Source organism: Podarcis vaucheri, assembly GCF_965113315.1.
Source record: "Podarcis vaucheri genome assembly, chromosome: 13".
Classification (NCBI taxonomy): domain Eukaryota; kingdom Metazoa; phylum Chordata; class Lepidosauria; order Squamata; family Lacertidae; genus Podarcis; species Podarcis vaucheri.
In genome coordinates, this window is record NC_138751.1 from 14,070,787 (window position 1) to 14,098,607 (window position 27,821).

Genomic DNA, 27,821 nt, shown 5'->3' on the forward strand with positions numbered 1-27,821 from the left:
AGACAAGATGAACAAGAAAGTCTGCACTGGGGAGGAGAAGCTAGAGACCCTTCCCGTATCTGTTTTTGAAATGTCTATGACAGGAAATAGCTACAGCATCTACAATGCTGTCTATGCAGTGGCACATGCATTCAGTACAAGGCATTCATCCCAAGTCAAACACAGAGCAATGGCAGATGGAGTAAGATTGGACCAACAACCATGGCAGGTAATGTCCTGCTCACACTTTTAAAGATTGGGGTATGCTCCCATATCTGTAGGTGCAACCAGTGGGGTACGAAGGGGGGCAGAGGGGGCGGGTCACCCCAGGTGCCACCCGGGGGGTGATAAGATGGGCTGCTGCCTCCCCCCAGCTGTGGGGCAGCAAGGGGTGCGTGCACAGTCAGTATGGGCGCCGCTCACACAGCATCTATGTGGGCTGCCACTTGCACACTGTGTGCATACAGGCTTTCATATGGCTGCCGCAATTCGCCCCGCCCCTCGACGTTCTGCCCCAGGTGACGGAGAGGGTCTCTTCGTCACTGGGTGCAACAACTTCCCATTGCATGCATCTCCACCCAAGACCTCTAGCAACTATTCGCTGATTTTATGGCAAGCAGAGATAGGTGAGACTTAGAAAGCTCTTTTCAGTTTAACTCAAAATTTCTCTGTGGTAGAACAAGGGGGGGGGACCTGATGTATGAGCTAGAAAAAAGTATCATTTCCTTTCACCAATTCCTGTCAGTTGTATCCACTTGTATTCCTGGGAGTTGAGTGAACACATTGAGGGGGCAAACACAGAAAGTTGAGCAAGAATGCCACATCCTATGAAGAACCACCTTCTTGCCCCTTCTTTGATGATTTTCACTTCGAAATTGATCCAACAGGCCAATGGCCAGTGTGGTGTAGTGGTTAAGAGCGGTAGTCACTAATCTGGGGAACCGGGTTCGGGTCTCCGCTCCTCCACATGCAGCTGCTGGGTGACCTTGGGCCAGTCACACTTCTGTGAAGTCTCTCAGCCCCACTCACCTCACAGAGTGTTTGTTGTGGGGGAGGAAGGGAAAGGAGAATGTTAGCCGCTTTGAGACTCCTGAGGGGGAGTGAAAGGTGGGATATCAAATCCAAACTCCTCTTCTTCAAAATTACGATGATGATGATTCATTTCATTTCTGTACCACATCTGGGAATTCCCAGACATTTCATCTTTTGTGGGTCCTACATGCCCATCTGGGGGGAATTTTATATGGGCTGCTGCTCCATGGCACTGTCTCAATTCCATTCTTGCTTCTTATGGGCAGCAACCCCAGACATTTTGCCACCTCCAACAATAAAGTTAGCCAGAGCATTATTTTATTTTATTTTATTTTATTTTATTTTATTTTATTTTATTTTATTTTATTTTATTGTGCACCATGGCCTTCTGTGCCAGCTAACATTTCCCTTCCACCAACCATGCTTAGCAGATTATTGATCTTCCCATCAGCTGCTTGTGACATCAGCGCTGGTTCTTTTGCTACAGCCTTTCCATATTAACCTAGCAATGGTATCTTATGTGCGTGTGTTTAAACTATCTCTTCAAGTCTAAAAACCAAGAGGAAAACTCAAAGTTTTCTCTCCTTATTTTAGTGAGCCCCTTTTCATTTTAGTGATTATGGGGTAAGTGGGTAGGTGTGGATTCTTCAATTTTTTTTCTAGGGGAAGAATTACTGGAAACACAGAGGAGAAAGCACATTTTCATAGGTGCCAGAGCATCCCTCCTGCACTGTGCTGTATTTAGAAAAAGGGAGCGGGTGGTGCTGTGGTTTAAAACACTGAGCCTCTTGGGTTTGTAAGGTCGACAATTCAAATTCATGCAATGGGTGAGCTCCCGTTGCTCAGTCCCTGCTCCTGCCAACCTAGCAGTTCAAACGCATGCCAATGCAAGTAGATAAATAGGTACTGCTGTGGCAGGAAGGTAAACAGCATTTCCATGTGCTGTAGGACGGTGTCCTGATGCGCCAGAAGTGGTTTAGTCACGCTGTCCACATGAACCAAAAAGCTGTCTGTGGACAAAGACCAGCTCCCTCAGCCTGAAGCGAGATGAGTGTCGCACCCCATAGTCAAGTTTTACTTAGCCATCCAGGTGTCCTTTACCTTTACTTGGAAGGGCATATGTCATAATCAAGCACTATCTCAGGGCCACTGTGGGAAATAAATACATCTCCTGACCTTTTAGGTGGTTTACTATCATTTCTACCAGAATTAGCCTGCATACATCCTTTCAAGGAAACATAATCCAAAATCTTTATGTCTGATAGATTATAACCTTGATGTGTATTTACATCCTTTGCACCTTTTAAGTACAGACTCCTATTTTTTCACCCTCATAAATTAGCTCCACCATGTTCTCAGAAGTATTTCTTTTAACAACAGTGTGGAGGAAACAGTTTCCTTTGATCAAAACGGCGAATTATTTGCTGGATTTGATATTATAAACTGGATCACATTTCCAAACCACTCCTTCCTCAGGGTCAAAGTTGGAAAGATTGAGCCCATGGTTCACCAGGACAATGTCTTCATCATTAATGAGGATGTCATCGTATGGCCCAACCAGTTTAAACAGGTAGTAACTGTGCACATTTTGGGATCTATTGAATAATTTCCTCAATGTTCAAAAAGTCACATTGTCTCCAAATTTTGTTGTGGGTGTTAGAATGCTGGAGACAAATGTACAGAAATCAAGCAATACTGTAATCATGCATATTTTGTCTCATGTTTTCTTAATGTGGGTAAAGGACTCCAGGTATGGGGAACTTCACCACATAAACACAAACACAACATGCACTCAAGAATTCATTATATTTTCTTATGACAGTATCAACCCATTCCTTCACTGCAGAGAAATAATAATGAAATCAAAGCTCCACAACCTGTTTTTGGATTTTTTTAAAAAAACTACTTTATCATTTATTAACAGATATGCCCCATTTCCATATGCAATGATCACTGCAGTTCAGGTTATAGAAGAGCTAAAAAAGAAGGGATGGCATTTTGCTGCTATGATTGCTTTCCATGTCCAGAAGGGAAGATTTCAAACCAGAAAGGTAAGGAATGTCATATGTAGATGTGTTCTGTTCAACAGTTGCCACCTATTTAACAGATGAATACTATTTATTTTATAAATAGATCGGCTACAATCCAGCTTGCTCCCATCAGCCTTTTAAATGCTTAAATCGATTGCTCTAACATTCAAGATTGTGAAATGTTAGCACACACAAAGCATATGTAAAGGGTTAATGGCAAGAACCGTAGAACTCTGTGACGTCATACATTCTGTGGCAGTTATGGCAGTTAGTTGAACGGTCTTAACAGTTAGAACAGGAGGTTTGTTGTGTGGTGCTGCTGTCTGCCTAAGAGTTATCTGAAGAAGTGTGCATGCACACAAAAGCATATACCCAGAACAAACTTAGTTGGTTTCTAAGATGCTACTGGACAATTTTCTTATTTTAGATAGATTAAACTGTTACATGGATTAAACTGTTAGCAATCTAAGTATCACCTACCTGCATTGAACATAACAATCTGCAACTGCAAGAATACTAAGTCAAAGTTATTTGTTCTTTAAACTTTATACAGAGAGTATCTTGTGTAGTTTTTATAGGAGGGAAAATAGAAATAATAAAAGGGTCAAACGATCCAGGGCTGTCTTCCACATATTTCACATGAGGTAACTTGGGTGACTGAAGAGAATATCAGACAAATTCATAGATGATAAGAATATTAGTGGGTTGGATCAGTTGAAACAAAAAGACTGTGCAAGCCCCAGTCCCGAACACACAAATCACAAAGTGTGACACCTTCAGCCTCTAGCAGGATGGCTGAGATTTGTTTATATTTCTAGATTTCTTGGGACCCATGAGAAAGCAGAATTTCTATTATAATTACAGTGATACCTCAGGTTAAGTACTTAATTGGTTCGGGAAGTCCGTTCTTAACCTGAAGCGTTCTTAACCTGAAGTGCACTTTCCCATTGAAAGTAATGGAAAAGTGGATTGATCCTTTCCAGACAATAAAAAACACCCCCTAAAACAGCAAATTAAGACGAATTTTAGTGTCTAACAAGACCATTGATCCATAAAATGAAGGCAATAATCAATGTACTGTACTATAAAATAAATAAGACAGTATTGTAGATGAAAAAAAATTTAAAAAAAAATTCTTACATGCACTGATGAAAGTCATTGTTTGGATAGGGGCTTTTATCCATTTCTGAAGTCACACAATCAACCAGTGGCTGAATTGGGCTCCACATGATCCCCAAAACAATGGCAGAAGGCAGAGTCCCCCAGAAGTCCCACAAACGAAGGAACAAAGCAGAGACAAAGGCACAGGGCAAACCTCGCTAGGTGCTACACCTGGGGATGGGGCAAGGGTTGGTAAAGGACTTTTCAGCCCAGACTCATCTTTCTTTTCTTAACAGCTTCACTGTTCTTGGTCTTCGTTAGGTAAGTGCTTCTTACCTAATTTTGGGGCTGGGATGCGACCTCCTGGGCATCCTCCTGATGTCAGGGCCTGGCTCCGGGAATTTGCAGAGGCCTCAGAGAGCTCTCACTGCTGGAGCCCCAGTCACAGAGCCTCCGTAGGCCCCACGGATGTCTGGGCTTGCTCTGGGCAGCGGTGAGGCCTCCAAGAGCTTGGAACACTTACTTCCGGGTTAAAAACGTTCGTAACCCAAAAAACCGTAACTCAAGGCATTCGTAACCAGAGGTACCACTGTACTACAAAATTAACATTTGATATTTCAAGTTCACTACCCACATTCAGGAACAGAATGCCATACTTAAATATCATATTATATCTATTTTTCATATTTGATTTCAGACATGGATGATTGTTTTCAATGTTCAGAAGATCATTATCCAAACATTGGCCAAGATGGATGCCTCCCAAAATACATAAGCTTCCTGACTTACAATGAGCCTCTGGGAATTATATTGACCACATTTGCAGTTTTATTTTCTTTAATCACAACTTTGGTTCTTGGAATATTCCTCAAGCACCAGGACACTCCCATAGTCAAAGCCAATAATCGGAACCTCACCTATGTTCTCCTGTCCTCTCTCCTCCTCTCCTTTCTTTGTGCTTTGCTATTCATTGGCAAACCAGATGAAGTGACATGTCTCCTACGACAAACTACTTTTGGTGCAATCTTCTCAGTGGCAGTTTCCTGTGTATTAGCCAAAACCACAATAGTAGTTCTAGCTTTCATGGCTATCAAGCCAGGCTCTAGAACGAGGAGATGGGTGGGAAAACAACTGGCAACCTTTATTGTTCTTTCCAGCTTCCTTGTTCAGACGGTTTTTATTACTGTGTGGCTGGCAACCTGTCCCCCATTCCCAGATGTTGACATGCACTCAATCAATGAAGAAATTGTACTAGAATGCAATGAAGGGTCAAATACCATGTTTTACTCTGTTTTGAGCTTTATGGGTTTCCTGGCTATTGCCAGCTTAACTTTGGCTTTCCTAGCTAGGAAGTTGCCCGATAGTTTTAATGAAGCCAAGTTTATCACTTTCAGCATGTTGGTCTTCTGCAGTGTGTGGTTGTCTTTTGTCCCAACTTACTTGAGCACAAAAGGGAAACACATGGTGGCTGTGGAGATCTTCTCCATCTTGGCCTCCAGTGGTGGCTTACTGTGCTGCATCTTTTTCCCAAAATGCTTTATCATTTTGCTGAGGCCAGAACTGAACAGCAGGACACAACTAATACGAAGAAATAAAGAATAATCAAGTACCTCATCAAGTCAACCAACACATCTGTAATCTTACTGATTTCAATTGCATCAAAATAATTGATGATTGATGGATATATTCCAATTCACAAATGATGTTTTTTGAGTTGCAACGAGTGATATAAATATGCAGTTCTCAACACACTAGGTGATACTCAGAGTACATCCACATAGATATAATCCATAACTCCCTTGAATTTAATGGGCATGCTCTGAGTATGACTTGGATTAGATATCACCCTTTCAGAATAATATGGGAGTACATTATAATTATTATTGCTTTGAAGTACTTCCATTTTCAAAAATTTTCTAAATATCAATAGCTCACTAAAAAGAATAAAAGAAGGGGCCTAGCATCTATCTCTCTCACTTAAGAAAAGGCTTTGGCTGAGATATGATAAACATGTTTTCTTTAAAATATTGCGCAGCATCTGTGATTCAAAGCAAGTGATTACCTCTCCTGTAATTATTCAGAATTACATCTTCTATCCTGCTCTAGGGTCCTCTTCTGCCCACATGCAAATGATGAAACTAAGACTGGAGGGTCTTATTAATCACTATGAACTCTATTTGGTTGGGTCTATAGACATACAGAGACTCATGAGTCTGGCTTTGAATCAGCTGTGTGAGTGACAATTCAAGTTAGGCTTTGCTGCTCAGGATCACGGGAATGGCAGTAACAGAAGAGTACCTAAATAAAGAGTACCTTTCAAGATGGTAGTGTTTCGATTGCTAGTGCTCTTACTGTTGGTGCATGGGATGTGCAAGTTTCATCATATTCCTCAATGTTCCATCAGGGTACCCGTCCCTATTCTTCACAAATATTATCAGTCAGGAGACCTCATCATTGCTGGCATTATTTCTCAGATCTACATATTTTCAGATACCCTATCCTTTGAGAAACACCCATCTCAGGAATTTTCAGATGACCATATGTAAGTAGGTGCTTATATGTAAGAATAAATAAAAACACCTTATTGACTTTTGTCTTCTGTAGTTGTATTAAAAAAAATGATTTACCCATTTCAAACACTCATTTCTTTCATTCCAAATTTTATTGAAGAATTTTAAAACATTTACGAAGCATAAAGTATTGGCTTACAGGACAAACACTTGTATAAATGTCAAGTCTTGCCTGCAGACATCCACGTGGCATCAAAACAGTCTTGAAACATGTATTACATTACAAATTAAAATTCAAATATTCATGAACCAGTTTACTTTTATAAGTCTGTGAGATGTGAGATTACAACCTGTTTTTGTACAGTATCTGAAATGGATACTGAACTGAAAAGTAGTCAATGTTCTAATCTGAAGTAGATTACCTTTGATGCAGCATCTAACTCTCAATACAGGGTGCTGACTCACCTGTACCAGCACATCTTGGCCTTGGCATTTGCTGTAAAGGAGATCAATGAAACTCCCCAGATCTTGCCCAACGTCACCCTGGGCTTCCACATTTATAACAGCCATTTCAGTGCAAGCTGGACCTACGAAGCCTCAATAGAGCTTCTCTCAAGAAGGGCCAAGGTCATCCCTAACTATAAATGTGATGCTGAGAGCACTCCAATAGCAGTCATTGGGGGACCTAACTCTAATGTCTGTCTTCACATGACACCCATCCTGTCTACCTACAAGATACCGCAAGTAAGATCTAAATGCATTCACACCTCAATTTCACTGAATTCATGCTTTCAGAAGCAATACATGAAATGCAGCCATTCTTTGAAAGTCCCACTTCTCCGGATTTTGCAAAGCAGTTCTCCAATCAAATAATGTGTCAAAAAATGCACAGATTAAGGAAAAGTTTGCATAAAAAATGCACATTAGTAAAAATATCCTTCAAATTCGTTGTATTCGTGAATATTGCTTTACAAAGATGTGCATGTTAGGCAAAATTTGCATATAACAAGTTTTGTGTTTTAGGAGAAATTTTCATGAAGCTTAAAAAAAACGCCTCATTCATGCAGTTAAATAACTTAAATAGGACTCACCAACACTAGAAAGAGGTGTGAAGGCCACTCCCTGCAAGGCCCTGCTGAAGAGGCTCCTCATGAGGCCAGAGGAACATAGCCTGGCTGTTGTTTTATTGATTTAATATGTTGTAAACCGCTTTGAGATTCTTATTAAAAATATAAAGCGGTATAGAAATAAATAAATAAGAAACTGAAGAGAAATATTGAGAAATATTGACAAATCTTCCCAATCTTAAAACACATACACAGGGAAAGAGAAATCAGTAAAAAGCTGCAAGGGTTGGGGGTCAGATTTAGCCAAAGCCCAAATACTGAATTGGACAAATTTGGGTGGAACTAGATGAATTAGTTAGAAACAGTCCCAGATTTGGTCTGGCCTGCAGGAATGATCTGGGGTTGTTGGGGCGCGGTCTTGGTAGGAAGAATGAGATTTGTTTTCACATGGCTGTACAAACCAGCGGATTGAAGCACACTGTAAAACTGAGCAATTATATACCCTAGGCTCAGTATCCAGTGAGTTGAGGTTTCAATCCTGCTAGTTGCAGGGGCCTGCTTCCTCAGAGTGTTGTTTGCAGGAAATGCACAGGGAAAGTAGACTCCAATAGGTGAACAGATAATTCAATCCTACTATCTGCAGGATATACTTAACCATTATGGTCCCGGCCAGAAATGTGCAGAAGAAAGAAAACACAAGTACATACAATTATTTCATATTGAAAACCATTCTTCTTTTTCTCTCTTTTTTTAATATAAAAAAACCCTTAGCTCATATATGGCTCTTCTCCAGTCATGAATAAAAAGTCTCAAGGAGTTTTCTTCCAGAAGATGTTCCCGAATGGGGACCATCAATATAGAGGAATTATCCAGTTACTGCTGCATCTCCAGTGGACATGGATTGGAGTGGTTTCTCAAGATGGGGAAAATACAGAAGGTTTTATAGACAATGTACTTCCAATGTTTTCCCAGAGTGGCATCTGCTTTGACTTCATAGAAACATTCCCAAAGCTAACATCTTCCAGTGGAATCACTGACATGGTGGGGGAGGGCTTTCACTGTGTCAGTGTTATTATGGGAAGCACTACCAATGTTGTGGTTGTACATGGAGAAATTCAGACGATGATGGTATTGAAAATGGTGCCCCAAATTGTAAAATTTGAGCATATACCAATAAGAACCAAGGGTAAAGTCTGGTTCATGACAGCCCAGATGGATATCACATCATTTCCATTCCAAAGAAATTGGGACATAAGTTTCCTTCATGGTTCTCTGTCCCTTGCCATTCACTCAGTGGATCTGTTAGCTTTCCAGAAGTTCCTTCAGATCAACAACCCAACCACAGAAAAAGAAGATGGTTTTATCAAGGACTTCTGGGAAGAGTCATTTAACTGTTCATTCTCCAGTTCTGTTACAGATAATATAGGTAGGCAAATTTGCACGGGGAGGAGAAGATGGAGGCACTTCCTGTGTCTGTTTTTGAAATGAGAATGACAGCTCATAGCTACACCATCTACAATGCAGTCTATGCGGTGGCACATGCTTTGCACATCAGACATCCATCCCAATTAAAGCTCAGGGGAATGGCAGAGGGAGCAAGATGGGAGCTTCCAAATCCACAACCATGGCAGGTAATGTCCTGAAGATACCTCCATATATTTTGGTGAGGAAATATGGGCAAGCTTTCTCAACCTTCCATGAGATTAACAAGAAATTTATTTTCGGAGAAAAACTTTACAATATATCTACCATTTGGTCCGTCCCCCCTCTGCAGCACCCCACCCCAGAAATTGACAAAACTCCCCGTAGTTTGTTAAAGATTTTCTTACCATCCCTTCACCTGTGGACCTGTGCATTTTTGGGGGAATGAGTTTCATAACTTGGTGCTGCTCTGAAATTTTGTCCAGTATTTAATTCAACCATTCATTGAGGGGAATGGGAATGGCAACATTTATCTGATCAAATCTTTGATTAGCTATAAATTAATCTATTCTTTGGTAGAGAAGGGCATGCCTGACATATTGGATCTGTTTGACTTCTGCTGTTGGTTTTTTAATATTTTATTCAGCTATTTCATGTAGGTCTGATTATGTATTGCACTTCACGCTAGGATTTCGAAGTCTAGAGTGGGCTTGAAATACATTTTTTTTAAGCAAAAGAAAAGAAATAACCAAGATGGGGCTGGGGTTTCAAAGGTTTATTTAGAGTGTCTTACATTACAAAGAAAGTCACCTTCTACCGAGTACAGACGTACACTCCATGCAGATCAGTGTTGTCTACACTAACTGGCAATACTTCCGCAGGATACCAGGCAAAAGCCCTTCCCAGCCCTACTTGGAGTTGCCCGGGATTGAACCTGGGATCTTTTGCATTCAAAGCATGTAACATCAGTCTCAGAGCAACATGCTCTGGCACCAGGAGTGGCGAACAGGCAGGGGGGTGACTGTTGGGGGTCGCGGGGGCATAGTGCATGTCGCGGTGTGTGCACAATGAGCTTCAGGGGGTGGCGTGCAGCGCACATCCCGGGGAGTTGGCGAGCGGTGCATGTTCCCAGGGATGGTGCGAATGGCAGCCGGGGCAGCCCGTTGCCCCTACCCCTGCCCCACCTTCGTCCTCAAGTGTGTACCATACCACTGAGCCAAAGCTCTTCCCAAGGTGCCTTCCTGGTTAAGTATCTCCTTCTACAGTGGTACTTCGGGTTAAGTACTTAATTCGTTCCAGAGGTCCGTTCTTAACCTGAAACTGTTCTTAACCTGAAACACCACTTTAGCTAATGGGGCCTCCTGCTGCCGCCGCACCGCAGGCGCACGATTTCTGTTCTCATCCTGAAGCAAAGTTCTTAACCCGAGGCACTGTTTCTGGGTTAGCGGAGTCTGTAACCTGAAGCGTATGTAACCCGAGGTACCACTGTATTCTCATTAGATTTGCCAATATCACAAGCAGCAACAGCATCAGAATTGCTAATCTATAATCAATTAAAAACAGCAAATCACAATGCATAAAAGTGTTCCTGAACTCCTCTCTTTCCTGCTGCTGCTGCTCTCAAAGTCATGTTCTGGGAAAGACTCCCAGGGCTGGATGGTGATACTGCTGCAGATGTAGACAATATTCCTTGATGTTTTAAGTTTTAAGTGACCTTTTGCTTTTTCTAACATTAGCTTGCAAAAAGCTTTCATGGAATCATAATCCCGTGCCTTGGTTGTACTTTCACCTGTTTATGATAACATAGTTTGAACTTTTATATATATCTTCCATTTTATTTTCATTATTCAGCTCCATCAGATTCTCAGAAGTATTTCATTTAACAACAGTGCAGGAGAAAAGGTGCGTTTTGACCCAAATGGTGAATTAATTGCTGGCTTTGACATTATAAACTGGCTCATGTTTCCAAATCAGTCCTTTCGTAGAGTCAAAATTGGGAAGATAGACTTCCTGGGCACCCAGGAAAAACCGTTCACCATTCATGAGGTTGCCATTGTATGGCCCAACCCATTTAACCAGGTGGGTTCTATGCACCTTTCAGGGTTCTTTCCATCACTTGTCCCATAGTTGTTTCTCAGCATTCTGTAAATTTATTGACCCAATTCAAACTATGGCTTTCAATCTGAACATTCACATTGTAGTTGAATAATAATGTGCCAATTAATGTTCATTCTGGGGGTGGCGGGGGAGACTTTGGCAATTCCACTCACCACTGAATTCCATGTGTTCTAACTATATGCAAAATGTATATATGTATGTATCCCCAAAATATAACCGTCTCATAATTTGAGTGTGGACTTCATACATATCAATGAAACAGGTGAAGACACACTTCTTCCAGGATGCTTTGACTTTTGTAATTAAATTTTGTAATTAAATTAAATTATTTTTGATTAAAATAATCATTTTACGTGTTTGAGTCACACGGTTACAGTTTTGTGTTATTTATAAGATTATTTAGGTTCAACATATCTTGCCTCTTTCCATACATAAGCTTTTAATTATTAATATTCCCTCTTGGTACTTCTGCCACCCTCAGAAACCTGGGGGATGGTAGTCTAGGAAAGGGAATTATCTGTGGCAGTTCCCAAAATATGTCCCCTTCCCCACAGTGGGATGTCAAACAACCTCATTTATAGTTACTATGGATTGGTGAAAATGCACCGCTTTACCCTGGCCACTGTTAACAATTTTTGAGTCAAACCATTTCTATTGTTCGACACACATTCCTTTGTTTTGTTTTTAAATATTTTATTGATTTTAATGACTTTTTATGTTTTGATTTAATAACATATATATGGACTATATATATGTTGCTCACTGTTGGCCTTTGTTGGCGCCGGGCTCCCACAGCTTGCGGAGAGTTGCCTGTTCTGGGGGCTGGGGTCGGGGGAAGCTCAGGCTTCTCCCGCCCCAGCCCCGCACCTGGGGGGGGAAATAATTTTTCCCCCTTTATTTCCCCCCCAAAAAAAACTAGGTGCGCCTTATGGGACGGTGCGTCCTATAGGGCAAAAAATATGGTAGATAAACCATACCATACCATAATATGAGCCAAGGACTCAAGTTCTAAAAGTCCACTGCATTTGTAATACTTTCTAGTGTTCGCAATATTTCCTAAAACATTATATTTTAATATTTATGGACAGACTCGGCCCATTTCTATATGTAATGACCACTGCGGTTCAGGTTATAGTCGGACCAAGAAGGAAGGGGAGCCATTTTGTTGCTATGGTTGCATTTCATGTCCAGAAGGAAAGATTTCCAACCAGGAAGGTAAGAAAGGTTAAAAAATGCACACAGATTCACCTTTAAAATGAGCTGAGTAACAGCTGCAGAATCAGAAAGTGTGGAACCACCCATTCGGGTCAGCGGTTATTCTATTGAATTCCATCAAAATACTGAAGTAGTTAACAAAGTGTACAAGTATTTGCATTATTCCACAGAAATGACATTGAGTCAGAAATGATAAAATGTCGGGGGGGGGGCGGCGTGGCTCTGTCTTTGTGAGCCAACAGAGACTTTGGTGAGTCAAATAAAAAAGAGGGATATAAAGCAAAAAGACTGTGGAAGCCTTCCGACCACCTCTGACTCTCTTTAAGAGCGTGTAATTATTATCTTCCTTCCTTCCTTCCTTCCTTCCTTCCTTCCTTCCTTCCTTCCTTCCTTCCTTCCTTTCTTTCTTCAGACATGGATGACTGTTTTCAATGTATAGAAGATCAGTATCCAAACATTGGCCAGGATAAATGTCTTCCAAAAGATATAAGCTTCCTGTCTTATGGTGAACCTCTGGGAATCAGTTTAGTCACATTTGCTCTTTTATTGACTTTCACTACAACTTTGGTGCTTAGGATCTTCATCAAGCACAGAGAGACTCCTATCGTGAAAGCCAACAATCGGACCCTCACCTACGTTCTCCTCATAGCCCTCAATCTTTCCTTCCTTTGTCCTTTCCTATTCATTGGCCAGCCCACAAAAATAACCTGCCTCCTTCGACAAACTGCTTTTGGAGTCATCTTCTCAGTAGCAGTGTCTTGCATCTTAGCAAAAACAACTATAGTGGTTCTAGCTTTCATGGCTACCAAGCCAGGCTCCAGAATGAGGAGATGGGTGGGGAAACATCTGGCCATCTCCATTGTTCTTTTCAGTTTCCTCATTCAAATGATGATGTGTAGTGCCTGGCTGATAGTTGCTCCCCCACTCCCTGATTTAGACAACCACTCAGTGACTAAAGAAATTGTACTGCAATGTAATGAAGGATCAGTCACCATGTTCTACTGTGTCCTAGGCTTCATGGGAATGCTGGCCATGGTCAGTTTCACTGTGGCTTTCCTAGCTAGGAAGTTACCAGACAGTTTTAATGAAGCCAAGGTCATCACTTTCAGCATGTTGGTCTTTTGCAGTGTGTGGCTGTCCTTTGTTCCTACCTACCTGAGTACCAAGGGAAAGTACATGGTGGCTGTGGAGATCTTTTCTATTTTGGCCTCTAGTTTTGGATTACTGGGCTGCATCTTCTTCCCCAAATGTTATATTGTTTTGGTGAGGCCCGAGTTAAACAGCAGGGGAAAGCTTATTATAAGAAAGAATTAAAGCATGAACAACTCTATTTCACAAAACTGTTCCCCAAAGCCAACAGAGGAGCCCATGTAGCTCTTCTCCCTGGATTTTCCCCTGACTAAGTAGTCTGATTAAGGGAAGCGGTGGATCATGTATCCTAGACTCATAGACCAGAGAGGGACCCTAATTCCAGGATGCTGACTACACATTTTGGAAACTACATTGGTTACAAGGTCTCCCATAATGAGCTTCTAACGTCTTCCTTCCCCAATACAACAGTGGTCCCTTATTATCAAGTGAAAGGGAAATTAAAATAACAGTTCTGAATATGTGACAAACACATTTTCTTCAACAATTCCAGAGGGAATTCTAAGCACCGAATGAATAATTAAATTGCTTCTTGATCATTAACAGGGCTATAATTTGAGCGGCTGCTTCTCAAAAAACAACGGGGACTTACAGTGGCCACTGGTAAACCTAATGCAAAGTATATTAAAATTAATCAGAATTAATCAGACTTGTGATCCACAAGTCTGATTTTGGATACTCCGACATTGCATCGTCTCAGGAAAATAAACTACCATTTAAACGAGACAATTTTTATCTTGGAGAAGATAAAACAGAGTTTTTGCATAGAACAACCAGTTGCCTTTGTATTGAGAATGGTGGTTTTAGTATTCTTGCTGCTGGAACTGATTTCTTACAATGTATGTCAGGCTCACATAGCAAAATGCAAGCTCCAAAGTCCACACCGTCCACTTCACATGTATCATCAGCCAGGAGAGTTCCTCATTGGTGGCATTGTTTCCCATGGTGGCTTCATCTCCTCTCCAGCAACATTCACTGAGGAACCCCCACCAGCGCTGCCTGAAGAGCTTGTGTAAGAACTAAGCTACTCATTTATTACAGTACAGGAATGATCAAACCAAGAGTTTCAGCCTCAGAATATTGACTGAGGCTGCAAACTTCTACCCATTTACCTAGGGATAACCACTTTTCATTTCAGTGGGGCATAAGCTGATGTAAAATCCATAAGAATCTCGTGTGAATTAAAAGAATACTGTAGAAAGCTCCCATTTCTCAATAGGGAAATTAATATACCGGTAAATGTATTGGTGGGTGTGGGTGTGGGTTTGTCTGAGATAGCCCTTTTGAACAGCTGATTTTGATAGACTTTATCTGAACTGGAGTGTTAGTGAGAGTGCATTAAAAAAAAACTTGTTCTGAACCTAAATGCTCATATGGTTTCATTTCCTGATAGAATAGAATCATAGAATAGAATCATAGAGTTGGAAGAGACCACAAGGGCCATCGAGTCCAACCCCCTGTCAAGCAGGAAACACCATCAGAGCACTCCTGACATATGGTTGTCAAGCCTCTGCTTAAAGACCTCCAAAGTAGGAGACTCCACCACACTCCTTGGCAGCAAATTCCACTGTCAAACAGCTCTTACTGTCAGGAAGTTCTTCCTAATGTTTAGGTGGAATCTTCTTTCTTGTAGTTTGGATCCATTGCTCCGTGTCCGCTTCTCTGGAACAGCAGAAAACAACCTTTCTCCCTCCTCTATGTGACATCCTTTTATATATTTGAACATGGCTATCATATCACCCCTTAACCTCCTCTTCTCCAGGCTAAACATGCCCAGCTCCCTTAGCCGTTCCTCATAAGGCATCGTTTCCAGGCCTTTGACCATTTTGGTTGCCCTCCTCTGGACACGTTCCAGTTTGTAAGTGTCCTTCTTGAACTGTGGTGCCCAGAACTGGACACAGGACTCCAGGTGAGGTCTGACCAGAGCAGAATACAGTGGCACTATTACTTCCCTTGATCTAGATGCTATACTCCTATTGATGCAGCCCAGAATTGCATTGGCTTTTTTAGCTGCCGCGTCACACTGTTGGCTCATGTCAAGTTTGTGGTCAACCAAGACTCCTAGATCCTTTTCACATGTACTGCTCTCAAGCCAGGTGTCACCCATCTTGTATTTGTGCCTCTCATTTTTTTTGCCCAAGTGCAATACTTTACATTTCTCCCTGTTAAAATTCATCTTGTTTGTTTTTGCCCAGTTCTCTAATCTGTCAAGGTCGTTTTGAAGTGTGATCCTGTCCTCTGGGGTGTTAGCCGCCCCTCCCAGTTTGGTGTCATCTGCAAATTTGATCAGGATGCCCTTGAGTCCATCATCCAAGTCATTGATAAAGATGTTGAATAAGACCGGGCCCAAGACAGAACCCTGTGGCACCCCACTAGTCACTCTTCTCCAGGATGAAGAGGAACCATTGATGAGCACCCTTTGGGTTCGGTCAGTCAGCCAGTTACAAATCCACTGAGTGGTAGCATAGTCAAGACCGCATTTTACCAGCTTCTTTACAAGAATATCATGGGGCACCTTGTCAAATGTCTTGCTGAAATCAAGGTAGGCTACATCCACTGCGTTCCCTTCATCTACTAGGCTTGTAATTCTGTCAAAAAACGAGATCAGGTTAGTCTGACATGACTTATTTTTCAGAAATCCATGCTGACTATTGGTGATCACAGCATTCCTTTCTAGGTGCTCACAGACTGTTTGCTTAATGATCTGCTCCAGAATCTTCCCTGCTATTGATGTCAGACTGACTGGGCAGTAATTATTTGGGTTCTCTCTTTTCCCCTTTTTGAAAATAGGGACAACATTTGCCCTCCTCCAGTCTGCCAGGACTTCGCCTGTTCTCCAGGAATTCTCAAAGATGACTGCCAGTGGTTTTGAGATCACATCTGCCAGTTCTTTTAATACTCTTGGATGCAGTTCATCTGGCCCTGGAGACTTGAAACTAGCCAAGTATTCTTGTACTATCTCCTTAGTTATTCTGGGCTGTTTCCTCTGCTGAATCATTTGCTCCAAATTCTTCAGGTCGGGCATTGTTTTCTTTATCGGAGAAGACTGAGGCAAAGAAGGCATTGAGGAGTTCAGCACTTTCTGTGTCCCCTGTTTGCATTTCACCATCTTCTCCTCTGAGTGACCCCACTGTTTCTTTGTTCTTCCTTTTGCTACGAACATACCCATAAAAGTCTTTTTTGTTGCTTTTAACCTCTCTAGCAAGCCTGAGTTCATTCTGTGCTTTAGCTTTTCTGACTTTGTGTCTACACATGCTGGCCATTTGTTTGAATTCCTCTTTGGTGGTTTCCCCCCTTTTCCATTTTTTGTACACATCCTTTTTTAATCTTAACTCAGTTAAAAGTTCTTTAGATAGCCACCCTGGCTTCTTTAGGCACCTTCCATGTTTCCGTCTCATTGGTATTGCCTGAAGTTGTGCTTTTACTATCTCCCTCTTAACAAACTCCCAGCCATCATGAATTCCCTTTCCTTTTAGTGTTACTGTCCATGGGATCTCACCCAGCACTTCCCTAAGTTTTATGAAGTCGGCTTTCTTAGGCTAAAATTTGTTTCACAATGATGGCATATAATATGAAGTATAGAATTCTGTGAATTACAACTACCATCTCTGCCTCATGAATAAGAAAGGGGTCTAACAGGAGAGAGCTCAGAAACTTTGTAAATGTCAGGGAAAGTCCTAGATGTTTCAGGGAAAGACCCCAGGGGTTCCAATGTTCCTATGGGCACTACATTAGCAACCCCTGGTCTAGATATCATTGGCCTTAATAGAATGGAGAACTTGGACAGAAAAACAAATTGCATTTCTATAGGAACAAATGTCAGGTTCTGCACTTAGGCAGGAATACCGGCTGTACAAATATAAGATGGAGAACACCTGGATTGCCAGTGCTATGTCTGAAAAGGATCAAGGAGTCAACAGAAGTATAGTGCCAGAATCAAAAGAAGTAATAGAACAGCTCTATTCTGCCATGCTCAAACCACACCTGGAGTACTGTGTTCAGTTATGTTCAGGATATTGATAAGCTGCAACATATGCGGAGGAGGGTGACACGTATTATCAAGGGTCTGGAAGCCAAACCTTATGAGGGAACATTGAGGGGGTTGGGTATTTTTAGCTATGAAAATAGAAGACTAAGGTGATGTAGGATAACCATTTTCAAATATCTCAAGGGCTGTCACCAGGAAGTTGGAGCAAGCTTGTTTTCTCTTGCTCCAGAGGGCAGGACCAGAACCAATGGATTCAAGTTGCAAGATAGGAGATTCTGTGTAAACATCTGGAAGAACTTGCTGATTATAAGAATTGTTCGGCAATAGAATGGACTGGGCGTTAACTCCCCTGAAGTCGATATGATTAACTACTGTGTTGATATGTAAAATGATATATCAGTTCCTTCTGATATTGTTTGCAACTCTCATTCTAGGGTGATGCCTAAGGGTTACCAGCACATCGTGACCTTGGCATTTGCTGTAAAGGAGATCAATGAAGACCCTCACATCCTACCCAATATCACCTTGGGCTTTCACTTATATGACAGCTATAACAATGCAAGAAACACATATTTTGCGACACTGCTTCTTTTATCCAGAGTGGAGAAATTTGTTCCTAACTATATATGTGATGTTGAAAATAATCTGGCTGGGGTCATAGGAGGACTTGATTCTGAAATCTCCTTTTATATGGCAACTGTTTTGGATATCTATAAGATTCCGCAGGTAGGGCACCCATGTACAATGCCTCTCTTAGCTTGCATAGTGAAAGAGGGTGAATTCACAGCACTAGTTCTGAGTGTATCACTAGCTTAGGGCAAGGATGAAATTGGAAGCAGAACCATATTCACCACCTTCAGATCCTTGGGAAATAAAGGTGGTACAGAATTAATATAAAATATAATAACCTAAATGAGGGGAAAGAAATTCTGCAATAGCAGAAAAAAATATGTCACCCCCCTCAATCTCTTACACACACCTTAAGGAAATCCCAAAGGCCAATGATGGGAGAGTGGGTTTCTTCATCACCAGCCATGACACCATACCCAATATGTGAATGTTTAGGGGGAAAGACTTTCAAATTAAACACACTCTGAAGGTATGACAAATGGCAGATATAATCCACTTATGCAGGAGAACAGTAATAGTACTGAGAAACTGGTTCCAAAGTGAAATAAATGTTCATAAATAATGTCTGAGGAGTTTTGAAAAACAAGAGGCAGAAATGACAGTTCTGCTGTGTGTTGGGGTATGAGCATCGTGAAGATGAAAGAAGCTCCAGAGAAGAAATGTGTATCTGAACCAAGTTGCAGTTCTGACATGGCTAAAGTAAATAATGTCCAATGCAGGGGTAGGCAATCCTGTTTGGGGCATGGTGTGTCCCTCTAATCAGTTTTGTCCATCATAGAAGACGCTGCCAAATTTTGCAAGTATAAAAATAAAATTGGAACATTGCCCCTCTCTGGTCAACAGAACAAATGCTTAACAAACTGGAATGGGAGATGACCCCAATTTTCAGCTCATCTGCATGTGTGTCTTTAGTATAAATGAGAAAGTGCATGCAACCCCTGGTGGGTGGCAAAAGGCATATCTGACTAACATGATTCATCACATAATGTATATGAATAGTTCGAAAAAACTCTGCAAATATTACTTTGCCTCTTCTCTTCTTCCATTCCCTCTTCAGCTCATTTATGGCTCTGCTCCAGTGATGAATGATAAAAGCCCAGGGCTTCCCTTCTACCAGATGGCAGCCTCAGAAGCCCTTCAGTATGAGGGAATTCTCTCTTTGCTTCTGCATTTCAGGTGGACGTGGATTGGAGTCATTGCAACAGAAAATGACAATGGAGAAAGATTTGTGCAAACCATTTCCCCAATGTTTACCAAGAGTGGTGTCTGCTTTGCATTCCTAGAAAGAATCCCCAGTTTTAGTTTTATTTCTGAAATTTCTGGAATGCTAACACAGGGGGCAATAATAAACGAGAAAATTTTTAACAGCAATGCTAACGTAGTGGTTGCCTCTGGAGAATCTTACTCCATGGCAACTTTGAGATTGCTTTCATACTTTTCAGAACATGATGACAAGACAAAGAATGTAGAAAGTAAAGTATGGATAATAACAGCCCAGGTTGAGTTTGCTTCATTTGTCTTTCAAAGGTACTGGGACGCAGGAATATTAAATGGCGCTATAGCCTTTGAAATTCAGATTAGAAACCCACCAGGATTTCATCAGTATGTTGTGCACAGAAACCCTTCCAGCACAGATGGGGACGGATTTATCAGGGAATTCTGGCAACAGGCCTTTGAATGTGTGTTCCCAGATATCACTGCAGACAAGGCAGAGGGGAATATTTGCACCGGAGAAGAGAAGCTGGAGAACCTTCCTGGATCACTTTTTGAAATGAGCATGACAGGCCACAGTTTCAGCATCCACAGTGCTGTCTACACCATGGCCCATGCTTTACATGCCATGTTCACATCCAGACTCAGACATAGAAGAATTGCATACAAAGAGAGGGGGAAGGATCTGAATCAACAGTTTTGGCAGGTAAAGGCTGAACATCCTCAACTGCGAAAGCCCTGTTACTTCCTGACACTCTATGGGTTGCCAAAATCCTATTAGCTTGCTCTTTTCTCTCAGAGTCCAAACTCTTGGGAAGGTGTATTAGGAAGAAGAACCCAGAACTGAATTTATAATTCTGCTGACAGAGTAGGAGGTGGCAGGGATATGGTGGTACCCTAGATAATTCCCCACATATTGTGCTGCTGGCAAATGGCAGCAGACCCTATACAAAAGGGCCATGGTGGTTGTGTCTTTCTGTGAGTAGGTACCACCCTTTGTTGTTTTTTATGATATTTATTAAGGTTTCAAAGAAAAGAATTACATGAATTTTAAAAAAACAAGAAGAAAAGAAAGACAAAAGTAAAAATAAAAGAAAAAATACAAAAGATAAAAAAGATAAAAAACACTTAAAAATACATCAGTCTTTCCATACCTTACATTCATTTTCTTGTTTCCCTGACCTCCTCACACCTCCCTTTTTTGTATTCCAATTCAGTTAGTTAATTCAGCAATTTCTTTCCCTCTTTGTTTTTATCTTAATCCTTTAACTTAATATATTATAACTTTGGTTTCTCACCTGTTAATAATCCATTTTTACATACACCTTTATAACATTGCTGCTTAAACCACTTAACTTCATTCTGACATCATTCTAACATTCATTAATTTTGCAATATTTCTGTAAATAATCTTTAAATTTCTTCCAATCTTCTTCCACCGACTCTTCTCCCTGGTCTCGGATTCTGCCAGTCATTTCCGCCAATTCCATGTAGTCCATCACCTTCATCTGCCATTCTTCCAGAGTGGGTAGATCTTGTGTCTTCCAATACTTTGCAATAAGTATTCTTGCTGCTGTTGTGGCATACATAAAGAAAGTTCTGTCCTTCTTTGGCACCATTTAGCCGACCATGCCCAGGAGAAAGGCCTCTGGTTTCTTCAGAAAGGTATATTTAAATACCCTTTTCATTTCATTATAAATCATCTCCCAGAAAGCCTTAATCCTTGGGCACGTCCACCAGAGGTGAAAGAATGTACCTTCAGTCTCTTTACATTTCCAACATTTATTATTGGGCAAATGATAGATTTTTGCAAGCTTGACTGGTGTCATTTTCATAATATTCTCTCTTAAGGCATTACATGCTGTGAATTTCATACCTGTGGTCCATAACTGTTCCCAGTCAGCCATCATTATGTTATGTCCAACATCTTGTGCCCATTTAATCATAGCAGATTTCACCGTTTCATCCTGTGTATTCCATTTCAACAGCAAGTTATACATCTTTGACAAAATCTTAGTTTTGGGTTCTAGCAGTTCTGTTTCTAATTTTGACTTTTCCACCTGGAAGCCAATTTTCTTGTCCAAATTGTATGCCTCCATTATCTGATAATAATGAAGCCAGTCTCGCACTTTGTTTTTTAATTTCTCAAAACTCTGCAGTTTCAGTCTATCTCCCTCTTGTTCCAAAATTTCACTTGCAGAGTTAGCTGTCAAAGAGTATTTTCACCAACAGCGCATTCACAGTACGGCATTCTTACAGTTCACTGGCAACCCGTCCCCAGGTTTTAAGCGGTGGATTTTAGCTTCCTTTTCTCTCTTTTTGCAGGGAAATACAATTCAGACCTTTCCCCCCTCCTCTCCTGCAATCAAGGGGGGAAATCGCTTGTTTGATGTTAGAATTACAGTCCTTTTCAAATGTCTTTCAAGGTTTTCGCTTTGCTCTATTTACAAAGAACGGAAGGCAGACTTCCTGTTTATGCCTCTCCGCTTCGGTGTCAAATTGCTTCTTTGTTCCTTTGTTTCCCAAATTAGCCTACTCACGGATAGTTGTTTTGTAGACAAATTGTCCCAGGAAAAAGGCAGCGCTCTCCGGTAACGGCTGTGCGGCTTCGCTCCACGGAAGAAGCAGTTGACTTACGGCACCGCGCCGCTTCCCCACTCCGCTCCGGAACCCGTAATCGGGCTCCTTTGCAAGTTGGGGGGGGCGCAAAAGGTGCCCGCCGAATCCCACGGTCACAGGCTTTACCCGCCTGTGATTTTTTCAAGGGTCCCCGCTTCGCCGCAGCGGAACAGACCCGATTCCCGCAGAGCTGGTCCCTCCGAATCAGAGGGAGTCCGCCATTACCGATGGCGCCACCCCGGAGGTCCCCAGGTACCGCCCTTTGTTTCAGGAGAAAGTATTTGTATGATGGAAGCTTTGCAGCCAAATGAGATGCCACTGCATTTGTATATAGCAGGCACGTCCAACAGGTAGATCACGACCTACCAGTAGCTCACTGGCCGTCTGTGGCAGATCACTGGTAGATCAGTGGCTCCCCTCCAAAAAGCTTAACAACTTTGGCTCCCCTAACAAAAGATTAACATTTTGTACCTTATCTGCCAAAAATGGTCCTTCGTCCTCCCTAAAAATGCTCAACAACTTTGTTGTTGTTTTTTTAAGATATTTATTAAAGGTTTTAAACAATAAAATCACCAAACATATAAATTACCATCACCAAGATATAACAAACAAAGAAAACAGAGAAAAGCAAAAAGATAAACATAGAATAGAAAAAGTACAACGAAAACAACTGTCCATAAATCCTATTTCCATAACCTTTTGGACTTCCTCACATCTCCCTTTCCTGCGTTCCCAATTATAAAATTATAAACAGCAATTTATTACCTTATTTCAATTCTTATTTTGTAATTTTCAAATATTATGTCTCCGACTTTAGATGTTTTTATCAAAGACTTAAGTACTTAATTTAAACATAATATTGCTCCAGATTTCATCTTTTTCTTAAACATCGCTTATTCTCATATTTCTTTCAACTAAATTGCTGATGCCATGTTGTTTTCTATCCTGCATCTTCTTAACATTCATACAGTTTATAATGTTTTTGTAGATAGTCCTTAAACTTTTTCCAGTCCTCTTCCACTATCTCTTCTCCCAGGTCTCAAATTCTGCCAGTCATTTCTGCCAATTCCATGTAGTCTATCAGTTGCGTCTGCCATTCTTCCAGCGTGCACAAATCTTGGGTCTTCCAATGTTTTGCGATAAGTATTCTTGCTGCTATTGTTGCATACATAAAGAAAGTTCGATCCTTCTTTAACACCCTCTGGCCAACAATGCCCAAAAGGAAGGCCTCTGGGTTCTTTGGGAAGGTATACTTAAATACCTTTTTCAACTCATTATAGATCATTTCCCAGAAAGCCTTAACCCTTGGGCAAGTCCACCAGAGGTGAAAGAATGTTCCTTCAGTTCCCTTGCATTTCCAACATTTATTGTCAGGCAAATGATATATTTTTGCAAGCTTGACTGGGGTCATGTACCACCTATAAATCATTTTCATAATATTTTCTTTCAAGGCATTACATGCCGTGAACTTCACCCCGGTGGTCCATAACCTTTCCCAGTCAGCAAACATAATATTGTACCCAATGTCCTGTGCCCATTTTATCATGGCTGATTTAACCATTTCATCTTGAGTGTTCCATTTTAACAGCAAGTTGTACATTTTTGAAAGTACCTTAGTCTTATGTTCTAACAGTTCTGTTTCTAGTTTCAATTTTTCCACCTGGAAACCTGTTTTTTTATCCAAGTTAAAAACCTCCCTGATCTGAGCATAATGTAACCAATCTCGCACTTTATCTTTTAATTTTTCAAAACTCTGCAATCTCCAAGTATCTCCAGCTTTTTCTAATATTTCCCAATATTTCGGCCATTTGGCCTCCATATTGAGTCTTTTCTGAGCCTAAAATGCTCAACAACTTTGACCTGAACCCCCCAAAAGGGGGTAGATCACTGCTAGTTTTTAACTCTGTGAGTAGATCGCAGTCTCATGGGAGTTGGCCACCCCTGATATATAGGAAGCAGTGGTAATGGCTGGGAGAGATGTTCATCATTCCCTCTATCCCATATCAACCAAATCCTTCCTTAGAACAGGTGGTTGCACACCACTGCCATGTCTTCTGAGATTTTCTGGGAGACCAGGGAGGGGGACAAACCTCTCTACTCATACATATTTAACTTGTGGGCATTCGGAGAGAGAAGGGTTGTAAGAAAGATTGAGAGAGATGCATGTGTCTGAAAGAAAATAGGTTGGCTCTCTCCATGCTTAGACCTGAATCCACTGACAATTGACTAAATCACCCCCACTATTTGTTGTAGGCTATTCTCATAGGGAAGCTTCACCATGCATTAGACTGCAGTCTTTTCCGAACTGCTGTCTTTTCTGCTTTCAATCTAGCTCCATCACTTTCTGAGAAGCATCTCATTTAACAATACGGCAGGAGATGTGGTCTTCATCAACCAGAATGGGGAGGCAGCATCTAGCTTGGATATTAACAACTGGATCATATTCGCCAACCAAAGTTTTCACAGAGTGAGAGTTGGGAGGATAGATCCTCAGGCTCCACCAGACCAATCATTACTCCTTGATGAAGATGCCATCACATGGCACAGTTGGTTTAACCAGGTAGGGTTGCATTTTTTGCTAATTCAAAAGAGATTCAGTATTGAATAAGCAATCATTATCCACCTGCAGGTCTTCTCACTGCCTTTAGAGCTGCACGTTACTGAGCTGTGTATGACCAAAGCATCCAGCTACCAGATTAAGAGCCAAAAGATTACTGCTAGAAGCCACACAAGGAATGAAGGCAAATATTTTATTAAGGAGGTTACAAAACTATATTTTAACTATGAAATGAAGTTAAGCAAGGCTAAGTGTGTAAATATGGCTTTGGGGAATCCTACTTCAGATGAAAATAGCAAAAGTTCAGTTGTCTCAGCCTAATTCCAACCATTAACAGTCCCCACTGCAAGCTGCATCCATGCAAATGCGATTTTGCATCACACAATCCTTCATTTAAATGTCGGTCATTCAGCCAGTTAGAGCCTCTGGGTACATTTCTCCACCACAAGAGGGTGTGCACGCTCACAGACATGAGAGTAAATGTGTGAAGAGCAAGAGACAGAGCACTAGGAATAGATGAATCAATTTATAAAAAGATGGATCTCAAAATCTGTTTTCAAAGGTATATTTTTTTCTTAACATGCTGAGAATTGTATTACAACATTCCAAGAATTCTCATAGGCATTGCATTGCTTCAATCCAGTTCATGTGTTTGTCCTGAATATTTTTAATGGAATTCAAAAAGATTGAATTTAACAACAAGAACAACAACAACAACAACAACAACAAACAATACCCCCACCTGGGTGGGTTTTCCTTGCCACTCTGGGTGGCACATTCAAAACTCTTCCTTAGGCAGCATCTAATGGGTCCACTGGCACCAAAATCAGTTCTAGAGCTGTCTACCTAGTGGACAACATACTCAAAAGTAACAATTATAACAAAATTAACAAGGAAACTTCAAAGTGTACCTTAATGGACAGAGCAATCTTTGCAGAACAGATGGGGTACTGCACATACCAGAGCAATGTCAAGGGAATATCACATAACTTCAAAAATTACTATTACTAATACCAGAAGAAGCAATTGCTCTCTGTATAGCCATTACATATTACAGTGGTACCTCGGGTTACAAACGCTTCAGGTTACAAATTCCGCTAACCTGGAAGTAGTACCTTTAAGGGTACTACTTTACTTTACTTCAAGATGAGAACAGAAATCTAGTGGCAGCAGTGAGAGGCCCCATTAGCTAAAGTGGTCATCAAGTTAAGAATGGTTTCTGGTTAAGAACGGACCTCTGGAATGAATGACATTCTTAACAAGAGGTACCACTGTACTGAAATGCTGTGTTAGTTTAGTAAAGTAGAGAAAGGCCCGATTACTTAAAGGATTCCAAACTCATTGATCTCTTGCTGATCCTTCTGTTCTTTCATTTACGGAATAGACTCAGCCTCTTTCTGTCTGTACTGAGAGATGTCTTCCAGGATCCAGTAAGAAAGTGAAGGAGGGACAGCCCCCTTGCTGCTACGATTGCATCCCATGTCCAGAGGGGAAGATTGCAAACCAGGATGGTAGGAAAAATAAATAGATTAAATAGATCCAGACACAGTACTTAGGATTGACAGGTGTTGTAAGGATGGCTGAGTTAAATGTTCAAAGGTGGAGATGCTCTAATGTGTGTGTGATCCTGCCTCTTTGTGATCATTGCTCTTCAGATAGTCTAAATATGCTAATCAAATGAGAATGACAATGATTTGACAGGAGCCGGGTGGTATGTGGTTCAACTTAAATCTACAAGGGGCCTTGTCACTCCTTCTGACTTACACAGACTGCACCTAGGCTAGTGTAATGATACGTTCCAATATCACGAGGAACCATTTACAGACCAATAGCTCTGAACCAATTAAATTCAACAATACCAGACTACAGAGCATCAGACAGTATTAAACATGTGTTTTCATTTGAACAGAGCTCTTTTCTTCTCAGACAGATAGTCAACATTTCAGGGAGCTGATGTAATATGAGCTAAAGGTCATTTCCTTATTTTTTCCAGATATGAATGACTGTTATAAATGCCCAGACAAAGAATATCCAAGCAAGAACAAGGATGCATGTCTACCCAAGGATATCAGCTTCTTGTCTTATGAAGAACCTTTGGGCATCACTTTAGCCTGCTTCTCTCTTTTCCTTTCCCTGATCACAGCTCTGGTACTAGGTACATTTATGAAACACCACGACACACCCATTGTCATTGCAAACAACCGAAACCTCACCTACACTCTCCTCATCTCTCTCCTGCTCTGCTTCCTGTGTGCATTGCTTTTCATTGGCCGACCTGAGAACATGACGTGCCTCCTCCGACAAACAGCTTTTGGCATCATCTTTTCAACTGCTGTTTCTTGTGTCCTGGCAAAAACTTTCATGGTGGTTTTGGCCTTCATAGCTACGAAACCAGAATCCAGGATGAGGAAATGGGTGGGGAAAGGACTAGGCCACTCCATTCTCCTTTCCTGCTCCATAGTCCAAGTAGGCATATGTACTGTGTGGCTGGCAACCTCTCCCCCATACCCAGATGTGGACATGCACTCAATAACAGAAGAAATTATACTAGAATGCAATGAAGGATCTGTGACAATGTTTTACTGTGTCCTCATCTACATGAGTTGCCTGGCAACTGTCAGTTTTGCTGTGGCTTTCCTCGCCAGGAAGTTACCAGACAGTTTCAACGAAGCCAAGTTTATCACTTTCAGCATGTTGGTCTTCTGCAGTGTTTGGCTGTCCTTTATTCCCTCCTATCTGAGCACCAAGGGAAAATATATGGTAGCTGTGGAGATCTTCTCCATCTTAGCCTCCGGTGGTGGGTTGCTGGTTTGCATCTTCTTCCCCAAATGTTACATAATCATTCTGAGGCCAGAGCTGAACAATAGGGAACAGCTAATAAGGAAGAAAAATTAAAGAAATAATAACCTATCCTTTGTTGTATCTTGTGCTTTTTTCTTTGTGTACAGTAGAATATTTGCAAATACATGTTCAGCAGCTGCCTTATATGGTTTTTTCTAGACGTGGTAATTAATGATTGCCCATCATAAATATTGACTATTGAATTCACTCCGGGGAAAAGTGTGAGCAGGGGATTAACCTCTGATGCTCTGAAAAAGCTGCCTTAATGCTGTATTGTTTTTAACACTTGATTGGAAGCTGCCCAGAGTGGCTGGGGAAACTCAGCCAGTTGGGCAGGGTATAAATAATATA

The 27,821-nt window shown here is 41.2% G+C and overlaps 1 protein-coding gene across 4 annotated transcripts; it reads left to right on the top strand.

The window, feature by feature from the left end:
• The first annotated feature begins 91 nt into the window (after positions 1 to 91).
• LOC309516832 (vomeronasal type-2 receptor 26-like) lies at positions 92 to 27,821 on the top strand. Of its 4 annotated transcripts, XM_082195776.1 has the most exons (7): positions 92 to 208; positions 2,488 to 2,581; positions 2,936 to 3,062; positions 19,299 to 20,159; positions 24,405 to 24,632; positions 26,014 to 26,140; positions 26,623 to 27,821. In XM_082195776.1, exons 1-7 carry the CDS (start codon positions 202 to 204, stop codon positions 27,522 to 27,524), a joined length of 2,346 nt encoding a protein of 781 aa, XP_082051902.1. In that variant the 5' UTR covers positions 92 to 201; the 3' UTR covers positions 27,525 to 27,821. The 4 variants fall into 4 exon arrangements, 3 of the variants coding, with proteins under 3 accessions (XP_082051902.1, XP_082051903.1, XP_082051904.1); XM_082195777.1 differs by lacking the exons at positions 92 to 208; positions 2,936 to 3,062 and adding an exon at positions 1,514 to 1,635; XM_082195778.1 differs by lacking the exons at positions 92 to 208; positions 2,488 to 2,581; positions 2,936 to 3,062 and adding an exon at positions 3,074 to 3,342.

Coding starts and splice junctions, on each gene's coding strand:
- LOC309516832 (XM_082195776.1), top strand. Junction 20,160..24,404: donor TGAATCAACAGTTTTGGCAG/GTAAAGGCTGAA, acceptor CTTTCAATCTAG/CTCCATCACTTTCTGAGAAG. Junction 26,141..26,622: donor GAAGATTGCAAACCAGGATG/GTAGGAAAAATA, acceptor TATTTTTTCCAG/ATATGAATGACTGTTATAAA.